Here is a 20882-nt window from a genome sequence, read left to right on the forward strand (position 1 = left end):
CATGTTCTGAGGAAGTAGTTTGTCATGATTGAACAGATACTTTATGTAACAGTGTGTACTTTGTGTACTTTGTGAAGGCAGCTGCAGAATGAAGTAAAAGTACAAAGAAAACGTTTCTAAAGATCAATAAAGAAGATCAATATTTAGTTTTTTTAGGTCAAATGAATCCTCTTCTTCAATGTCAACCACCATCTACATCAAAACAGTTTCATTTTCAACAGGTTTTAATGAATAAAGTTGGACTTAAAGGAGAAGTTTAAGAATCCAACTGCAGCTGAACCCACCTTCAATATTTCACTTAGCTTTTTGATTCTTATATTTCCGAGCAGCCCTGAACGCAGCACGGTAACCCCTCCGGTGAGCGAGTCTCTGAGGCTTCAGTCGCTGCTGATCCGCGTCTCTCTCCGGTAACTTCTCTCTGTCGTGTCCGCCGCTTGTGACGCTTCAGCCGGGCTTGTGATGAGAGTTTGACCCGCTGATCCTCCGCCATGAGTCCCCGCCGTGAGTACAACACATGAAGATATTTAAAAACGTAACGTGTTGAGAGGAAATAAGTTTTTGACCTGAAACAAAAGAGTTATTTCACATAAAATGTTCAGAATCACAGAAATGATTTTAGGTTTTTATTAAAAAGCTGCAAAAAACATTATAAAAGTAATTCATATTCTGGAGAAATAGTTTATAAAATAGTGAGAAATTAGTGAAAAATGTCAGTTTTCTGAATCTCAAGGTGAAACGTTCAAATGTCTAAAAAACCCAAAATATACAGAAATAAATCAACTATTTCAAAAGAAGTTATTAAAGCTTAAAATTCTGCGTCATTTAAGAAGTTTTTAAGCAATTAAGAATGGATCCGTCTCTCATTGTCTCTCATTGTCTCTCATTGTCTCTTATTGTCTCTTTTTGTCTCTTATCGTCTCTTATCGTCTCTTATCGTCTCTTATCGTCTCTTATTGTCTCTTATTGTCTTATTGATTCAGATGTAGATGTCTTCAGTATGATTGTCTCTTATAGTCTCATTTTGTATAGAGTTAGATAAACAGAGTTTTTGTCTCTGCTGGACTTTGTCTTTTCAGTGGAGACGTTGTGTTTGAGGATGCTGGAAATGTCACTGAATAACTGAGTCTGTGTGGAAAAACGTTTTGTCCTCAGAGACAGTTTGTTGTCCTCAGAGACAGCAAACTGTCTGTCTCTCTGTCTGTCTGTCTGTCTGTCTGTCTCTCTGTCTGTCTGTCTGTCTGTCTGTCTCTCTGTCTGTCTCTCTGTCTGTCTGTCTGTCTGTCTGTCTGTCTGTCTCTCTGTCTGTCTCTCTGTCTGTCTCTCTGTCTGTCTCTCTGTCTCTCTGTCTCTCTGTCTCTCTGTCTGTCTACAGTCCTCTCTGAGAGATAAACTCACAGGTTTGCTGAGTGGACAGTTTTTACTTAATGGGAGGCAGATGCATTGTGGGTAACCGTGACCTGGGGTGACTGTGGGTCAGTGGTAGAATCAGGGTCGTCCTTCAATCAGAGGGTCGGCGGTTCGATCCCTGGCTCCACTCGTCCATGTTGATGTGTCCTTGAGCAGGACAGTAAACCCTGTCGTCCTGATGTGTCTCTGTGTCCTCATTATGTACTGACAGGTCTCACTGATCGGCCTCAGAGACGAAGTCGGCTGGTTTCTGATCATAAATATCATAAATATCATAAATATAAATATCATACATATTATTTGTTTGTTCTTGAGCAGATATTATAAACTGTAAACATTGAGGGTTTTATTTGTCGTCACATCTGATCTCTGATCAGTCGCCTCGATGGACGATGTAATAAATGAATCAGAGAGGAGCTGATTGGCTGATGGGACTTTGGAGCCACTAAAGCTGCTCTGATCAATCATCTACTGATCGCTGGTCTGATCTCAGATCAGGTTCACTTCCACACACAGAGATAACATTCATGTCTCCTATTGATCGCTGTCTTTGTCTTTGTCTTATGCTGAGGGACCTGCAGAATATTTTGTCATGTGAGACATTTTCTTCTTCTGCTTTCTAAAGTGGTGGTTCATCATTTACTGGGCGGATGGATACGGTGTACAAGAAAGTAGTCCCGGCTATTTTTAGACTAAAACTGCACGTTCAGCGTTTTTTGAGTTCAGATGAAACAGACTCTGCGTGTTAATCAGTGAGCTTCAGAGGTGCTGCCGTTAACCCGTCTTTATGCTAAGCTAGGCTAACAGACATGAGACTCATATCCAGTTCATTGAGTCATATTTCATCACAAGAAGCCACTCGACCACATCCGAGTAAAATATAGTTTATGATCTCTGAGTTTATATAAAACATGTTGAAAACACTAAAAAAGCTCAGAAAACGTCGTAGAGAGACGCCGTCCAGGTGCATTCTGGGAAATGCAGGATCCAGTGTTTTCGGACCAAAAGTCAGGACGTTTGTGTTTAACTTCTTCTTCTTGGACTGAAGATGGTTTTCTATAATCGACGGGAGGAGAATAATCGATCTGATTGATGACATCACTCTAACGTTCAGAGTCAAACTGTCCTCTGATTTACCAGCAGACAGTGAACGCACCACGAACAAACACACAAATTCAACTTAAGTAAAAAACCCTGCTATGCTAGTTAGCTAGTTAGCTTTAGCATTAGCTGCTGCTGAAGATGTTGCATTTAGTTTGTCAGAAGTACAAGAAGTATTCAGATACTTTACTGCAGTAAAAGTACGAATGCCACACTGTAAAAATACTATGTTATGGAAAAGTACTTATACCACAGTGTGCAAATACTCTGCTACAGGAAAAGTACTTATTTGGCCATTTGAGGATTTTACTTCCTGTTTTCAAGGAAATTACGACAATTTCTGAGACATAATTATGTTTCATCTGAAGCCATAACGTCTCTCCAGTCTGAATATTATATATTTATACACACATATATATACATATATATATATATATATATATATATATGTACATATATGCGTATAAATATATATCTACTTTGGCATCAGACAGTTAAATTAAAGATAAAGTTTGAGCAGGAAGTCGATTCCTGTTTTTATTTAGAATGTTCTGACTCTGTTTCCTTCTGCTCACATTCATCAGCTGATTATCTGTAGAGCCATTAGTCATGAAACAGACACACACACACACACACACACACACACACAGGAGGTCAGGGCTGAGGTGTGCCTCCGTCTGATTGGATGTCTTGTTCTCTTCCTGGTTTCCTGTTGTGTGTGTGTGGTGACGTCTGAAAGGTCACGACCTCGTCACCTTCATGAGGGCTTTAAATGAACACGACCACATGTTGTTGTTTACCTGCTGATGTCAGTGTTTATTATGAGTGGATCAGGTCACGTCCACCCTTGAAGCTCCACTCTGGTGGGACTCGAACCCACAACCTCAGAATCAACAACGTCTCTATTCTGACTTATTTATTATTTATTATTTATTATTTATTTATCCACGGATAAAAAACTACAAACAGCCATAATTCATGTAGCTAACGATCAATATTTAATGATTTATTAGACGGTAACTAATCAAAACTCTGTGTTTTCCCTCAATGGGTCGAGTATCCAATCAGAGTACAGTAAAGGTACTATTACCACACTGTACAAATACTGTGTTACAGTAGAAGTACTATTACCACACTGTACAAATACTGTGTTACAGTAGAAGTACTTACTTTAAACAGTAAAATAAACCGTTCAGTGTTCTACTGAAACACTCAGAAGCTCTTTCGTTCCAGCAGCAGTTCGATTCTATAAAGGTACTAATACCACAATGTACAAATACTCTGTTACAGTAAAGGTACTAATACCACACTATAATGGAGTAAAAAGTAGAGAGTGACATGTAAGGAAAATACTCCTGTAAAGTACAAGTACCTCACATTTGTACTCAAGTGTAGTACTTGATGAACTCCTCCTCTGGGTTTATTTTTAGCCGTGTGATGATTTAAACGCTGTTTTTAAGGAAATTATTCATTTTTGAGGGAGTTCATGAAGAAGATCTTTAGTATCAAACCGTTTACTGTTAAAGAGTACTACAATACTCTGTAGTACTGTCTGCAACTAAGCAACCAATCTACTTCCTGTTTACACCATGAACAGTTTATGTGATCTTAGTTTCCAGGTGTGTGAGTGTGGATGGACATGGTCTGGTTTAAACCGGATCGTAGTGGTGTGGATGTAGTCTGAGTTCTGGTTCAGGATCGTAGTGGTGTGGATGTAGTCTGAGTTCTGGTTCAGGATCGTAGTGGTGTGGATGTAGTCTGAGTTCTGGTTCAGGATCGTAGTGGTGTGGATGTAGTCTGAGGTCTCTGGTGTGTCTCTGCTAATGAACTACGATGCCTGACTTCCTGTTGTTGTTGTTGTTGTTGTTGTTGTTGTTGTTGTTCGGGTACCTGAACACACCTGTCCCTCTTCACCTCATGTCACCTGAGAAACCTCACAGCAAATCTCTGGTCCAGACTCTGTGGGACTCAGGTGGTCTTCAGGTCTGACCCGGGGTTTACAGACCTCCCTGGTCCTGGTCCAGAGGCGGTGCTGACAGCAGAGACTCGGGCGTCCTGGTCTCCGTCCGTCTCACTATCGCTGTTCTTTCCGCTCCATTGTTTGTGTCCGATGCCCTGAGACCCTCTGGAAGAAAACAGCCGCCGGGGCTGCTGGGTATTTATGGAACCCACACCGCTGAATCACTTCCTACTTCACCCTCACTTCAGTGTGTGTGTGTGTGTGTGTGTGTGTGTGTGTGTGTGTGTGTGTGTGTGTGTGTGTGTGTGTGTGTGTGTGTGTGTGTGTGTGTGTGTGTGTGTGTGTGTGTGTGTGTGTGTGTGTGTGTGTGTGTGTATGTCTATTTCTGGCAGCAGTGTGTCCTGAGCTGGTGAGACTGAACCAACACCAACAACATGAACAACATCCGCTCCAAGTCCACACACACACACACACACACACACACACACACACACACACACACACACACACACGGCAGCTGTAATTGATTTTGTAGTACTCTTAGTATAAAGTACAGTATAGTGGTTTTAGTACTTTTACTGCAGTAAAGGAGGTGAATTGTTCTTGTAGCTCAGCTTGATATAAATTCTTTCAGATGACATTTTAAACCTTTAAAGCCATCAGACGACTCATATTATGATATAATTATTGTGATATTATTATTGTGATATAATTATTGTGATATTATTATTGTGATATTATTATGTCATTTTGATGATATTATTATGGGATTATTGTGATTATTACGTGTTTGATGACTATGAAACGGAAACCTTTTAAACAGAGTTTGAGACGTGTCGGTGAATCATTACATCGTTCTGAAGTCTGCCGGCGGTTAATGTTTGATGGCTTTATGTCTTAATGGTTTATCGCTATGGGAACGAGTGACATCAGCGGCTTTATAACGGGGGCGGGGCCTCACCTGAACACTGACACACCTGGTTTAGTTTGAGGAGGTTTGACTACGTCCTTAAAAAGGTTCAAGGGATCCTTGAAGGTTTGTCCTTGAGCGAGTGAACCGCTCACAGCCGGCAGCCAATCAGAAGTGAGCTCTTTTCTGTTGCCATGGTGATGGCTTGCACAGCAGCGATTCAGGTTAAACTTTACTTTCTGGACCGAAGTTCTAAGGTTCAGTTTGAGTGTTTTCACATGAAGGAGACAAGAACAGCTGCAGCTCTCATCCATATCAGAGTACTTTTAGTACTCAGTACAGCGGTTTTAGTACTACTGAGTACTTTTACTGAAACAGAGTATTTGTACACTGTGGTATTAGTACTTTTACTGAAACACATAAACAAGGATACGTTTAACATTTCAAATGTCTCAGCTCAGGTCTGTGATGTTAATCAGTTATCATGGAGGCACAGAGAACACTTGTAGTATTACATCAGTGTACAATACTCGTAATCGCAGAAGTAAAGAACAGAAACAAACTGGACCCTGAACGCCTCTTCTGTCTGCGTGATGCTAATGTGTGTTGAATGTTATTGGTTTTAATCTTTTTTTTTGTATTTTATCTAAATCTCATTTTTTTTCTTTAAAATGTACAAAATATTTTTGATGACTCGTCTTGATTTTTGGGGGCGGTGACAAAGATTCATCCAATCGCATTGGGGGCGACTAGTTAACTCCGCCCATCATGTGGAAGAAGCACGAACATCTTGTACTTAATAAACAAAAGTACAACAACTACAACAGCGTAGAAATACTCTGTTATAAAGTAAAAGTACTGCATCCAAGACGATAAATAAATAGAAGAATGACGCTCCATCTTCCGGAGCAAAGAAAACCAAAACATAGACTGAAAGGGTCAAACTGAAAACCTCCTGTTGCCTTTGTCCTGATGATGAGGAGGATGTGTTGCCGTGGTTACCGTACATCACAACAGAGCGTTTATCTGACATGAAGTCATAAAGTCATGAAGTCCATCTGTCTCTGAGAGGGTGGAGTCTTATCAGCTACTTCCCTCAAAGTCTGAACAGACGAGTATTTATAGAGTACTGTATTACTGTATTACTGTATTACTGTATTACTGTATTACTGTGGTACTGTGGTACTGTTAGTACTGTAGTACTGTAAAACCACACGGTAAATATAGGAAGGAGACAAGAACAGAAAACTAATAAAGAAATCAGTAAACTATTTCATATTCATCAGTTCTGTCAATAATTGGTCAAAAAACCAAACATGAAGGGGAAATTAATTATTACACTTTTAGAACAAAATGAATAAATCAGAAAACAAATAGAAATAGAATAAACATTAATGTTAAATGAGTTCATGGAGATGTTTTATTATTTTTGTCATGTTTATGAAAGGATCAATGTATAAACTGTGATGTTTTAATTAATCAGTAATAATGGATTTAGTAACTAGTATTTACGCTTAAATAAGTCTTTCTTAACTCAAGGACGACTTACTAGATTTTTCCAGAGCTTTCAGCTGTATCTCTTGGTCTCACTGAGGTTCTGATGTTTAGTTTGAGGTACAATGATGAGTAATTACACAGTTTTATGGATAATTCAACAATTCTTTTTGTTAGTTTCTTAGTTTCTGGTTTGTTGTTCTTCTGCTCCGCTGGTTGCTGTTTGAGAATCGGCACATTATAATGTTTGCTGATGACATTTTTACAGTTGCTTTTGTCAGCGTCTTCTTTTCGTGTTCGTGGATCCATGAAGTTTTATTTTAGCTTTATTGATCAGAATTTTGCTTTAACATCAAGGTTTTAAAACGCCAGCCTGTCCAGCAGAAATGGACTCAACAGTTTTGTCAGTTCCAGCTCTTTGATTGGTTGGTTGGTTAGTTGGTTGGTTAGTTGGTTGGTTGGTTGGTTGGTTGATTGGTTGGTTGGTTGGTTGATTGATTGGTTGATTGGTTGATTGGTTGATTGGTTGATTGGTTGATTGGTTGATTGATTGGTTGGTTGGTTGATTGGTTGGTTGATTGGTTGGTTGATTGATTGGTTGATTGGTTGATTGGTTGATTGGTTGATTGGTTGATTGGTTGATTGATTGATTGGTTGATTGGTTGGTTAGTTGGTTGGTTGATTGGTTGATTGGTTGATTGGTTGATTGATTGATTGGTTGATTGGTTGGTTAGTTGGTTGGTTGGTTGATTGATTGATTGGTTGATTGGTTGGTTGGTTGGTTGGTTGGTTAGTTGGTTGGTTGGTTGATTGATTGATTGATTGGTTGTTTGACTGATCTCTTTCCCCTCCCTCCTCAGGTTCCTCCCCCCCCCCCCCCCCTCCCCCATCCCCATCATGCCCATCTTCAAAAACCTCCCAGTGCGCCTGAAAGGCGGCGGTGCAACTCTAGAAAACGCTTGGATCCTTCGCAGGATGAGCCTCAACATCACCCCCAACCATCGCCATCACAACCCCTTCGACCGCGACGACGACGGCGGTGGCAATGGTGACCACTGGTCGCCCGGCGGCTCGCTGCTCGACGGCGACGTGCCGAGGGACCGCAACCCCTTCGAGGATGAGGAGGACGAGAACGAGGCCAACGAGGGGAAGAAAAAGGGAGGCGGGAGCGGAGGCGGTTCGATAAGGTCGTCGTTCAAGTTCAAGTCTCCACTGAAGTCTCTGGGGAAGCTGGGGAAGAACCTCAGGCTGTCGGGGGGGAGGAGCAAAGGAAGCGAGACGCCGTCCCCACAGGGGTCGCTGCAAGGAACGCCGTCACCCGCAGAGAAGAAGAAGAGGGGCAGGAGGAGCTCTGAAGGAAGTCTGTTGAGGTAAAGACGAAAAGTAAAGTGGGATAATGGAAGTCTGTTAAAGTTAAGAACGACGATAATCGGTCAAGGAATGGTAGAACAAGGGGACGAAGGATTAGAGGAGATTCAATTCAGGATTCAAGATCCAGAAGATTTAAGGTTGTATAAATAAACACAATAGAGACTTTATTAATCCCACAAGGGGAAAGTTTATCGCTACAGCAGCATTTATAGATACAGGTAAAGCAATAATAATATTAAATGAACTAACTAAACAATAGTGCAAAAATGTAACCAAACAAACAACGTACACATCATACACAACACAACACAATATCTAACACTGTCCTACTCAATGAATTATGGAAAAAGAGACTTATTGACATCTGCAGTTTGCAGTTACAAACAATAGCAGCTGAAGGTCATTGAAGGCATCACCGGTAACATTTTTACCAAACCAGCAAATCATAGAAAAAAGGAAAGGACATTTTCATCAGTGTCATGTTCACATTAAAACCATTGATTTGCATCAAATTTAAGCTTCTGCATAGTTCATTGTACCCATTTCTTCTATGAAAGAGCGACACTGAAGGAAAAAATATGTTTTCTCTCTTCTCCCAAATGGCTTCAATGGCTTGATTGACACACGGTTCATCCAATCACCTGCCAAGTATTTCTTGAAAGTGCCCGCCCCTTTTCCAAAACGTTTCCAAAGATGTCTTCTCAGATCTGGCAGGTCAGGTTTGGGGGAAAGGGGCGTCCTCTGAAAAACTATAAACATTTCCTGGGTTTTTACCATATTTATTTGGAGGAAAAGACCGACCACCGAAATTCATTAAGACTGGGCCATGATCTTGATCCACACCCTGCAGAAGATTCACAAATCACATACTTATGGATGCATCTCAATACATGATTGCTCTGGTCATTAAGCCAACATGTTGCACTAAAATCTATATTAAAGTTAGATAAGAACATTTGCGCAAGAACATGTGACTCAATACGATTAAAAGCAGAACAAAAGTCAATATAAAACAACCGTGCGTGGTTCTTATTTCTAAGATTTACATCCTCCTAAACAATTAGCTCTGTAGGCAAACTGTAAAGAGGTCCAACAAGTCATCCACGATACAGAATTTACAGATTTGATGTTCAAATGTTTTCATAACAAAGGGTGTGAGGGCCACCGGAGGGTCATCATTCAGTGCCAATAGATTCCTTCCTCATTCTACGAACTTTCCGTTTGTTCCAAGGAAGACTGGAAAATACAACATTGTCTAAGTTAAGAGAAGCACTTGGTGTTCAGGGATCAAGGGAATCCGGTAGGTTAAAAAGGGATGATGGGAGTTAGTCAAGATATTAAGGTACAAGGGTGGTTTGTTAATATACAGAGGTATGATGAGAGTTTGCTGAAGGGAATAGGGATGAGCAAAGTTTATAAAGTTAAAGTAGGATCGAGGTAATTAGGGATTACACTTGTCAAGGTGAAGGGGGACCAATGGAATGTGGGAGTTACGGTAAAGAGGGAGGATGAGAGTTCGTCAAGGTAAAAAGGGAAGATGGGAGTTTGTCGAGGTATAAAGGGACAAGGGTGGTTTGTTGAGATACAGAGGTATGATGAGAGGTTGCTGAAGTAAAGCAGGATTAGTGAAGTTTTTAAAGTTAACGATGGATGATGGGAGTTTGTGAAGTTATAGACTAGATAAAGTAAAAGGGATCAAATTTGTCAAGGTGAAGGGCGACTGAGGGACGGTGGGTGTTAAGGTGAAGACTGATGAGGAGAGTTTGTTGAAGTAAAAAGGGACAAGGTAGGATTGGACGGAGGAAGATGGGGTTCGTTCGCTCATGTCTTCCTTCGTGTTTCTTTCCAGATTTGCAGGAAAATACCGCGACACCCTCGGCTCCCGTAAGGAGTCGATCACCAACGGCGAGCCAAACGGCTCGGAGAGCGAGTGTGACAACACCAGCCGCCGCCTGTCCTTCATGAAGATGGTGGGCCTGGGGAAGCTGAAGAGGGAGTCCATGAACGACCACTCATCGCAGGGCCCCGAGGAGCAGCCGGTGCAGGAGGAGGCGGTGGAGGAGGTGAAACCCAGAGAGCCGCTGTCAGGTAAGAAGGAGTCGCAGGTGATTTCTTTAAAGTTTAAAGTTTCTTTAAAGAAACTCCAACACAGTGACGGTGAAAACGTTATCAGAGGAAAACGTTTAGAGTTTGACTCTGACGATGAAGGTGTGACATTATGTTTTCAAGTTGTCCGTCCCGGAGGGAATTTCCTCAAATTTGGCAAAAACATCCACCTGGACTCAGACATGAACTGATTAGAGTTTGGAGGTCAAAGGTCACTGTAATCTTATAATAAAAAACGTTTTTGGCCATAACTTAAGAATTTGGTCTGCTAATTATGACAACAAATCTGTTTCCAATTCAAAACCACTTGTCGTTAAATGACCCAAGTTCCACTTTTAACAGTCGAGTCTTGTGATGAAGTAGATCTTAAGTTTAGATTATTTAGTTTCTGGTGAATTTCAGTGCTTTCCTGGAGCTGCTTCACAGATGATGAAATAATTATTTTATGAAAACAGATGAGGTCAACTGGCAGCTTTAGTTTGAAGGTTATTTCACAGCTGACAGAGAAATAGGTGGACTCTCTCTCTCTGTGTTTAAGTTCATCATCCAGTTTGTTTTCATACCACCCGACTGATCTTATCAACGTCTGCAGCTATTTTAGACCCCAACAATGAACAGAGAGACAGACAGAGAGAGAGAGAGAGAGAGAGAGAGAGAGAGAGAGAGACAGAGAGAGAGACAGAGAGAGAGAGAGAGAGAGGGCCAGAGAGACAGACGGGTTAGTGAAGGTGACATTGATTCTCCATTAGTTTCCACCAGGACTCTGTGCGTGTGTGTGTGTGTGTCTACTCACTCATGTTGTGGGGACATAGATCTGCTTACACACTTACATTGCGGGGACTCGCCTTCCTTTGGAGGACAAAATGTACGTCCTCATAACGTTAATCATTACACTTTAGGGTGAAGCCTTGGTTTAAGGTTATGGGGATGATGGAAACACGACTGTGTGTGTGTGTGTGTGCGTGTGTGTGTGTGTGTGTGTGTGAGTGTGTGTGTGTGTGTGTGTGTGTGTGTGTGTGTGTGTGTGTGATATCATAAGTATTGGGCCGGTCCTGGAAACTGGAAAATTTCTAAGGGCGTCTATTGTTTATCGCACCCTGTTTACCCTGCTATTTAGTAATGATTGAAGTGTGTGAGTGTGTGAGTGTGTGTGTTTGTGAGAGTGTGTGTGTGTGTGTGTGTGTGTTCTCTGTTCCTCCACACCCTTGTTTACATGTTAAAACAGTTGTATAACTCCCACTGTCTCAAACTGGCACTGAAAATATATAAATATATGAAATGTTCTCACTGAGCTGCTAAACCAGAATTCTGCCAAAGAATCTCTTCTGTTGATTGATTAATCAATTAAGAGACTTAAGAGTTGCAGCTTGTTGATGTTTGAGATTTTTTTAGTCTAAAAAGTATCTTAAAAATACTTTTTAAAGTTAATCTACATTTTTAAATAAAAGGAGATAGAACTTTACTAATCCTGTAAATTGTTGTGCCAGAGTATGATCAAAGATTACAACAGAAAAATAACAAAAAATACCTGAAAGAAAGTATAAACGTATATGAACAGAGACATTAAGTCTAAAAGAAGTAATACGGACACCAGTAAAATACAGCAGCAATAAGAGAAAGATAAATAATTAAAAGAAAATAAATAAGGAAATTACAACGACAAAAGATTAAAAACAAGAGTAAAAATATGAAGTCTATAAAAAGTAATACTAACACCAAAAAATTAATAATATAATATTGACAGTGTATTGTCAATGATATATAGAAGTAATAAAAAGTATTACTGCACATTATACGTTTTTTATTGTTGTCAGATGTTTCAGCTGTCTGTAATATAATAATGAAAAGAACGTGTAAGAACTTCAAACTCCCCAAATTAATTACTGTGAAGCAAATAAATCAAACACATCATGATGTTAGTTCTAAATGAATGCTGCAGTTTTAAACCTCAGCAGTGAGTTATTTGTGTTCAGATAAACAGCTTCTCAGTGAAAGACATACTGGTGTAGTTTGTTTATTTGAGTCTGATACTGGGTTAGAAAACGACTATATTTAACGATATTATTTGCTTCCATGAAACTTGTCTCGTATCTTGTCTCCCGATCAACGATCAAAAACAGCCTCATTGATGATGTGATGTAACGTTTTGCTGTTTGATAGACATTTTATAATTTCTTCTGACAGTAGCGGATGTTTGGAGCTGTTTGGAGATGTTTTAGGACATAAAGAGTTTTAATAACTGTAAATGTGGTGATAACTTTAACTCAGATATGTAGTGAGTGGGAGATTTTACAGAGTAAAAAAATAAACTTGTCTCTTTTTACTCTTACACATCTAACATATTATCTAGTTATCTGTTACTGATCGGATCACACTGATAAATCAGTAACAAGATAATAATGTCGTCCACCTTCATCCTTCAATGATAAAGAACTTTAAACTTTGTAAGTCAGAAACCTTCAGCTTTTCAGAGAGAACAGCTGTAATTAAAGGGCCAGCATCTCCAGTCAGCTGTTATTACTGTCATCACACACACTCTGATAATGTCACAGCATTTAGTTAAAGGGTAAAGGTCAACTTCTTAAAAACACGCTGCTGTTTGTAGTTTTATATATATATATATATATATATATATATATATATATATATATATATATTGTGGAACGCTTCAAACTAAAATATTGGTTTCATGCTCTGATACATTTTTAGATTTTAGTCTATTTTTCTTCCGATTTATACAACATTTATTAATAAAAACATGGAGAACATGACAGTATTTTCTGGTCAATGGTGAAACAAAGAGATATCCTAAGTTCCCTGTGTAAAAACCTTTGACTCTAATATGTCGACAACATAAAACAAGAATTTTAAACCTGGTTTTATCCAATGTTCAGAAAATTAGCACATATTTAATAAGACAATGGCTCATTTGAATACCTAAAATTAATTTCCAGAAAACTTGTAAAATAAAGAATTATTGTCTTAGTGTCAGTAATAGACTGGGGAAGTTTTCATGTTGGTATCTATTCGTTAAAGTTTTTCCTCTTTATATAACGAGCCAACAGTTCAGTGCAGAGAAACGTCTGGATGTTCAGGTGAGAACTTGTTTTAGACGCTGCTGAACCTCTGCATCAGCACATCTAGTGTGTGTGTGTGTGTGTGTGTGTGTGTGCGCGTGCATGCGTCTTTGTGTCACTGTTAAACAGGAGTCAGCTGTTTGTACCTGCATCACTGTTATGTACCGTTTACACACACAGACCTGTGGTGCCGGTCACAGGATCGGTGTTTGGTTGGTTTTCATTGGTCGACAGACAGCTGATGGGCTTCTTGTTACTTATATTTACAGTTTGGTTTGTTGTCTGTTTGTCAGCAGGATTTAAAAAATAAACTACTGGCCAGATTTGAATGAAACTTGGTGGAATGGTTGGCCAAGGAATATGATCCGAATCAAGGGCCACTTTAAGTACTGATTATAGTGCTTATTATATATTGTGATATTAAATCTGGTGTAAGAAGCATATTGATGCTGTCGATAGTTCAGGTGAAGCTAATTCTCAATACTTAATATGCATTGTTTATTGTAGTTTAATCCACAAAATGCTTTTTCTTTGTTGTAGAAAGTAACTAATTACATTTACTCAAATACTGTACTTAAATACAAATTATGGTTCTTGTACTGAACTTGAGTATTTCCTTTTTTTGTGACTTTCTTCTTCTCTACATCTCAGAGGGAAATATTGAACGTTTGACTTTACTTGAGTTGCACCTTAACCAGCTGCACCATTATCGTCAATCAATAATTATAATACAATAATATAATAAATATTTTCCTGAAACTTCCTGGATTCCTGTTATTACGTTTACTTCTTAAATCTGAGTACTTCCTGAGTACGTATTTTTTGTATGTAGAATAATTTGTAAAGTAACTGGTCTGTAAGTAATTATAATTGTAAGTGTGAACCAAATGTAGTGGAGAAAACCTATGAAGCAGCGTAAAACTCAATGAAAGCCTTTTGTTAAACGACCTCAGTTTGACTCTCTGCTGCTGCTGATTGTTGTTTTCATGCATTCTGGTTTCTTGTGTGAGCGTGAAGATCTGAGACCTAAACTGATGTTTATCTGTCAGTTCAGGTCTCAGACTGGAATGTAGCGGAGCATCAAACATCTTCAACAACCGTTTTCTTCCTTTAATCTTTCCTTTGCTGTGAAGGGAAGATGATGGAAACCAACAATTGATAAATTATGCGGATATTTACTTTACGTTGTTATGTAACCTTGTTGCGTTATTACGCTACGTTGTTACGCTACGTTGTTACGCTACGTTGTTACGCTACGTTGTTACGCTACGTTGTTACGCTACGTTGTTACGCTACGTTGTTACGCTACGTTGTTACGCTACATTGTTATGCTACATTGTTGCGTTGTTACGCTGTTGATATGAAACATTGTTTTGGTTCAGAAACACAACTGTTGTCAACATTTTTTTCTGCCAATAGAGTTACTAATTATCAGTAAACGGTAACATTATTAATACGAGGCTCCATGTTGGGTCGAAAATATCAAATGATGAAAGACGGCTAATTTAACTTTTCATCCACAAGAAACTGCTCCAACTCTGGTGTGTGTGTGTGTGTGTGTGTGTGTGTGTGTGTGTGTGTGTGTGTGTGTGTGTGTGTGTGTGTGATTGTTTGAAACAGCTGGGATCTATTGTGGTTTAGACCCACATGGAGAAGAAGAGAGGTATTATGAAATCAAATATTTGTCCGATCTTCTGTTTAGAGAAAATTGTGTTCTCTCCTATTGACCTCTGTGTTTGTTTGTCTCACACATCTGTACACACTATCAGTAGGGATGTTAGTCTGAGGCTTCACAGCCGGCATGCAAACCAACCCAGTGACCAAACGAAGTCACGATCTGATGAAGCATCATCATCTGCATAAAAACAAATCTAAAATCAGGAATCACCACCAAACCAGGTTTTCTGCAGCGTCACACAGCGCTGCATCATTTGAAGCTGGAAGCACAAACCAGATGCGTAACATATACTGGAAAAGTAGTCCAGATTGATGATGTAGTGGTTTATGTGGGAACATTTAGAAATGACACAATTTTACATAATGTGCTTATTTTACATTTCATAATCCTCAGAAAGATGAGATCTTAAAAGCTTGTTCTTGACCAGGTAACGTCCCCTCAGAATGATAATGGAGTTAAATATCAGATAAATAAGCTTCTCTGACAAGCTAGCAGCGAGCCTTTTTTTCCTGTGGAACTACTTCACGTTAAATCAGATTATATTTACCAGATTTTACTTGGAGTTTGGTTTGTTTTAAGGCAATATCACTGAAGTTTCTTATCAAAAGCTTATAGTTACTATCTTCTTTAAAAGAATTACATGCATGTTCATTGTTGTTTTTCACGTCACATTGTGAGACAAAGTTTGATCAAAAAAACATTTAAAAGCGATTCTCATCAACTCATCAACTCAAAAACTTTGAGCTTAAATTATAGAATAGTAATAAATCGCAGCAACCAATAATTTATTTGATGTTGTGCATTAAACCAGATAACGTTCATCTCTAAATTACTCGGCACCAGTAAATGACTGAACTCACTTTGACCTTCAGATCGTCTCCGAGTGATGACTTCATGTTAAGATGTAAACTGTGGAAGTTACCCTTCAAACTCCTGCTGTGTGTTTCATTAATACCTGATCATATTACCAAAGATCCCCATCAGTTGTTTGTCGGCGTGTTGCTGCAGGTTTCAGGTAAAAAGGTGAAATATGAAACAGGAAGTTCACTTTAAAGACTCTTTAAACACACTCGGGTTTATTGGCTGCGTTCAGTTTAAATGCAGAAACAAGTTCATCACAACTTTTCCTTCAGCTCAATGCTGTTTTATGACGGATGTATTGATTATTAGATTATTAGATTATTAAAGGGGGGATTTAAACCAGTTTGACAGTGAAGTGATTTTCTTGACCAGAAAACTTAGGTGACTCCTGAATGTAGACTTAACTAATATATATAATAGTACGTATGTAAATAATAGTAAATTATTCATAATAAGACTGTCCAAAATGTACAAATCATTCTTTTTGCCTCAATTTGTTCTAAAACTATTCACAAATGAATCAATCTGCAAGTATATAGATAATAATATAAATATTCAGTTTTGTTTAATTGTAAAAGTAATTTTGTTTGTGTTTCAGACTTGAGACTTTTGACATTACTTGAGGATTCAAGCTTTCTCTGTTTTCTTTCCCAGTTAACTGAATGTTTGGTGTTTTCAGATGAGGGTTGGACTAAACAAGACATTTGAGTTTGTCATCATTCTCTGAGTTCTGGGCCTTTTTTTCACAAGTTTTGGACATTTTGTAGACAAACAGATTCGTTGATGAAAGGAGACAATACTAGGCAGATGAAATCAACCATTAGTTGTCTTCCTAATTGTTGGCTTGTCTTCTGCTGCTCAGCTCGTTCTTTTAATGCCTGATTTTAAGAATAAGTGACACAAACACCAAAACTGTTGTTTTCTCACAACTCTAAAGACACAAGACGACTTCAAACAACCGAGAAGAAAACATTCATGTCGAATAATGTAGTTGTTGATTTGTCCTCCAGACTCTCGTCTCTTGTTGAGTTTTTCTTTGATAAGACGCTGATATATTCAGGAGCAAAGTCAATGATTAGCAGCTCGATGGTCGTCTGAGCCGTAAAACTGTTACCGAGCCACCGTCTGCTGCCGGACGACTTCCTGTCGGAGACGCTTCACTCTGCTGATAATCAATTATCTGACTCCTAAAGAAAACGTCTCCAAACACGGAGCTTCAGAAGGACTTTAAACGTGATGTTCATGAAGGGTTTGTGATTTTTGACAAGTCTGAATGAAACCGAAGGATTCAGTAAATCTGAATGTTTGTGCGTCTTTGACCTTTCATGTGTTGGTTCACAGTTCAAATGATTTCTTACGAAAAGTTACTCCTCATTCTTTTTAAGTTCTCCAAAGAATGTCCTGCATTCATGCAAACAGTACTTTCAAAATAAACTTCGGGCTTCAAGGGAAACCACGTGGTTTGGATTAAAATAATTACGGAAGTACAAATAAGTCAACGCTGACTTCTGGTTTCTCTCGGGACACGAACATCGGTCTTCTGGGTGAAAGTCGACGCTTCATAACCTCGATAGAAACAGACTGAGTCTGTTCTGTTTGCTAAAGTTAAAGACTTCTAGGAAAGAAGAAGCTGGATCAACTTCATATTGGCAAAAAAGATATAAAGTACTTATATCTGTAATATAAAGTACTTATATCTGTTTTATAAGATGAACCTGAAGACAGAAAGAAAGCCGATGATTTGATGCAGCTGTGCCTTCAGGATAAGAACCAGACGCTCTGTTATTTCACTGTAAACTCAATTTATTCTGGTTTTTGTTTGTTTGTTTTAAAATGAAATTAATTTATAATGAAAATAAAGCAGCTCTATATGACTGATGATCAGCTGGTCAATAACTAAATACATTTACTAAAGTATTCTGTTGTACTTGAGTACAGTTGTGAGATACTTGTACTTAACTTGAATATTTCCACTTCATGCTACTTTTTACTTTTTGCTCTACATTTATCTGACAGCTTTAGTTATTTTACAGATTATTAATCCACTCATTATTATGTATTATTACAAATTAAACTACCAGCAGAATATAAAGTCATCAAAATGAGTTCCACCATTAAAGTGATGAACACATTAATGCATTAATGATTATGATACAATAATATCATAGATATTATAATGCATAATGAGTTCTTTTACTTTTGGTACTTTAAGTATATTTTGAAGCTAATATGTTTGTACTTTAAATTAAATGACATTTTGAATGCAGAACCTACTTTTTCTTGCAACAGAGTATTTCTACGCAGTATATATATGTATATAATTATATAATAATGATAATAACTTTATTTATAGCACCTTTAAAAACAGAGTTTACAAAGTGTTTTGACAGAAAAAGCAAAGCAATAAAACAGAAACCCTTCAAAAAGTAAAACTAAGAGAGTTAAACAGAACCAAACCAAACCATACAAATTAATAAGAAATAAATTAAATTTATTAAATTAACTCATTTTGTAAAATAAAATAATAATATCAGTATCAATAATAATATATAAAATAATATCAGCAATAAAACCCTTATATATATATATATATATATATATATATATATACCCCTTTATATATGTATATAAATATATATATATATAGTGAAGCTGCTGCAGTGAGTCTTTAGTCTTTAGTGACACTTTGTATGGAGGAGAAACAGCTGAATGAACCGACAGACGACCAGAGAGCAGAAAAATGTGAAAGCAGAGCTCAGATTACCGTCTGCACACACACACACACACACACACACACACACACACACACACACACACACACTTGTTGAGTCAGTACTTTAAGGTCCTCTCATATAAACACTGAACTACACACAGATGCTCATGTAGAAGCCCGTCTCTCCTCCAGGTGAATCTGAGCAGGTAAAGTCTGACTCAGCAGATTCAGGTTTCAGTCACAGAGTTCAGCAGCAGAGACTTTAAAGTGTTTGTGCTTCAAACTCCAGATCAACAGAAAGCTGTTCAAAGGTTTTCACATCTGTAAACGCTGAAGCTAAAGACACGTTTCCTCCAGGAGGAGGTGGAGACCAAACACGGAGCGAGAAGACACAAACACTCCTGATGGACATACTGTGAAGTACACACTCTACTACACACTCTACTACACACTCTACTACACACTCTACTACACACTCTACTACACACTCTACTACACACTCTACTACACACACAATCACTGTGTACTTCCTGCTAAATGAACGATGATCTCACTGAAGTTTAATGAACCAAAACGTTTTTTTTACAAACTCTTAAGCAGTATTTTGAAACTAAAGAGTACTTTTTTATGTCAAAAATACTACAAACAATTCACACAAACACCTCAGATATGAAGTAATAAAGTGATGTCATAGTGATGTCATAGTGATGTCATGGAGGCCGATCAGGTCAGATTGCTTCGCTCTCCTCGTGACAGCAGAGCCTCAGCATCGAGGTCTATCGGTTCAGAAAATCAGCAACCGCTGATCAGACTGAAGATGGAAACGAACGGATAACGAGTCGTCATTCTCAATTTAAAGTTAATTGTTTCTAACCGCAATGCATTATGGGGCGAGTGAGTTCGTGGGGCGTTCAGGTAACTACAATCCCCTCAAGGTGGACATGTGGTGGGATGAGGAAGAGGGTGGAGGTGGACGGGGCTTCATTCCTCCAGCTGGAACACATTTCCTCTGAAGGCTGAAGAGCTGAACAATAAGAGCTGTGTTTCTGTGTGGAGGGTGTGTGTGTGTGTGTGTGTGTGTGTGTGTGTGTGTGTGTGCTACTCATATATTATTATATATATATATAGTGTGTGTGTGTGTTGTTATAGCTGTTTTACAAGCTCCAGTGTCGTCTGGTTTAAAGGTGCTAAAAGTGCTGATATATCACTTTACAGTGGTCACACCCTGTGTGTGTGTGTGTGTGTGTGTGTGTGTGTGTGTGTGTGTGTGTGTGTGTGTGTGTGTGTCGGTCACTTTTCAGTTTGAAGTTCAGACCCTCGTGTCGTCCTGAGTTGGACGTGATTCAGTCTCCGATCAAAGAGTAGTTTACAGTAAAACATGTCTGACGTGAACCTCAACTGTGAGGATGTGTAGCTTAATACTCTGACCTCTGACCTCTGAGCTCTGACCTCTGACCTCTGAGCTCTGACCTCTGAGCTCTGACCTCTGACCTCTGAGCTCTGAGCTCTGACCTGTCAATTACATTATTTTTTATCTTATCTTTCATTCTTTCTTCCTTTCTTTCGTTGTAATGTAATGTCTTATTCATACTTTATGTTTGTAATTTTGAAAAATTTTAATATTATATAGGTGGAGGCTTCAAATAAGCCCAGTTGGCTTTCTGCCTCCTCCTGCACTGTGATATTCATTTATCTCTGTTATGTTTGTTTGTTTTGAAATTTTATTGTTTGAATTGTGCAAATAAATAAATAAATAAATAAATAAATAAACCTCTGACCTCTGAGCTCTGACCTCTGAGCTCTGACCTCTGAGCTCTTCACTGACACAGGAAACAAACGAGGAACATGAAAGACTAAAATGCGGAGATGTTCCCGTCACACTGTTCTGTTTATAGAGAAGATCTTCCTCTGGGCATTAACTGCCATGTGTGGGCTTTTGTTTTGAAAGAGTAGCCCTGGAGAAGTCCTCAGCTCTGGTACCACTTCCTGTCCTACTGTGTGTGTGTGTGTGTGTGTGTGTGTGTGTGTACTTCCTGCAGTGTGTACTATCTGGCTGCTGCAGTATTCTTGGGATGTGATGAATAACTGACTCATATTTCCTGTCTGATTATAAAACGTCTGTTTGGTTTTGAATCCATGAAAACTTTATTTATTGAATTCATGTCGTCTTTGGTTCTTTTCTGTCACACTGTGGAAATACTCGG

General features: G+C 38.7%; 1 protein-coding gene across 1 annotated transcript in view; it reads left to right on the forward strand.

Moving 5' to 3' along the window:
• Positions 1-484: 484 nt before the first annotated feature.
• exoc3l2b (exocyst complex component 3-like 2b) overlaps positions 485-20882 on the forward strand; it is a 33254-nt gene continuing 12856 nt past the window's right edge. The window contains exons 1-3 of the mRNA XM_079166048.1: positions 485-501; positions 7733-8242; positions 10093-10331. Coding sequence (XP_079022174.1) covers positions 7770-8242; positions 10093-10331 — 712 coding nt within the window. The 5' untranslated portion in view covers positions 485-501; positions 7733-7769. The remainder of the gene's footprint in view (positions 502-7732; positions 8243-10092; positions 10332-20882) is intronic.

This window comes from Pholis gunnellus, assembly GCF_910591455.1.
Source record: "Pholis gunnellus genome assembly, chromosome: 9".
Classification (NCBI taxonomy): domain Eukaryota; kingdom Metazoa; phylum Chordata; class Actinopteri; order Perciformes; family Pholidae; genus Pholis; species Pholis gunnellus.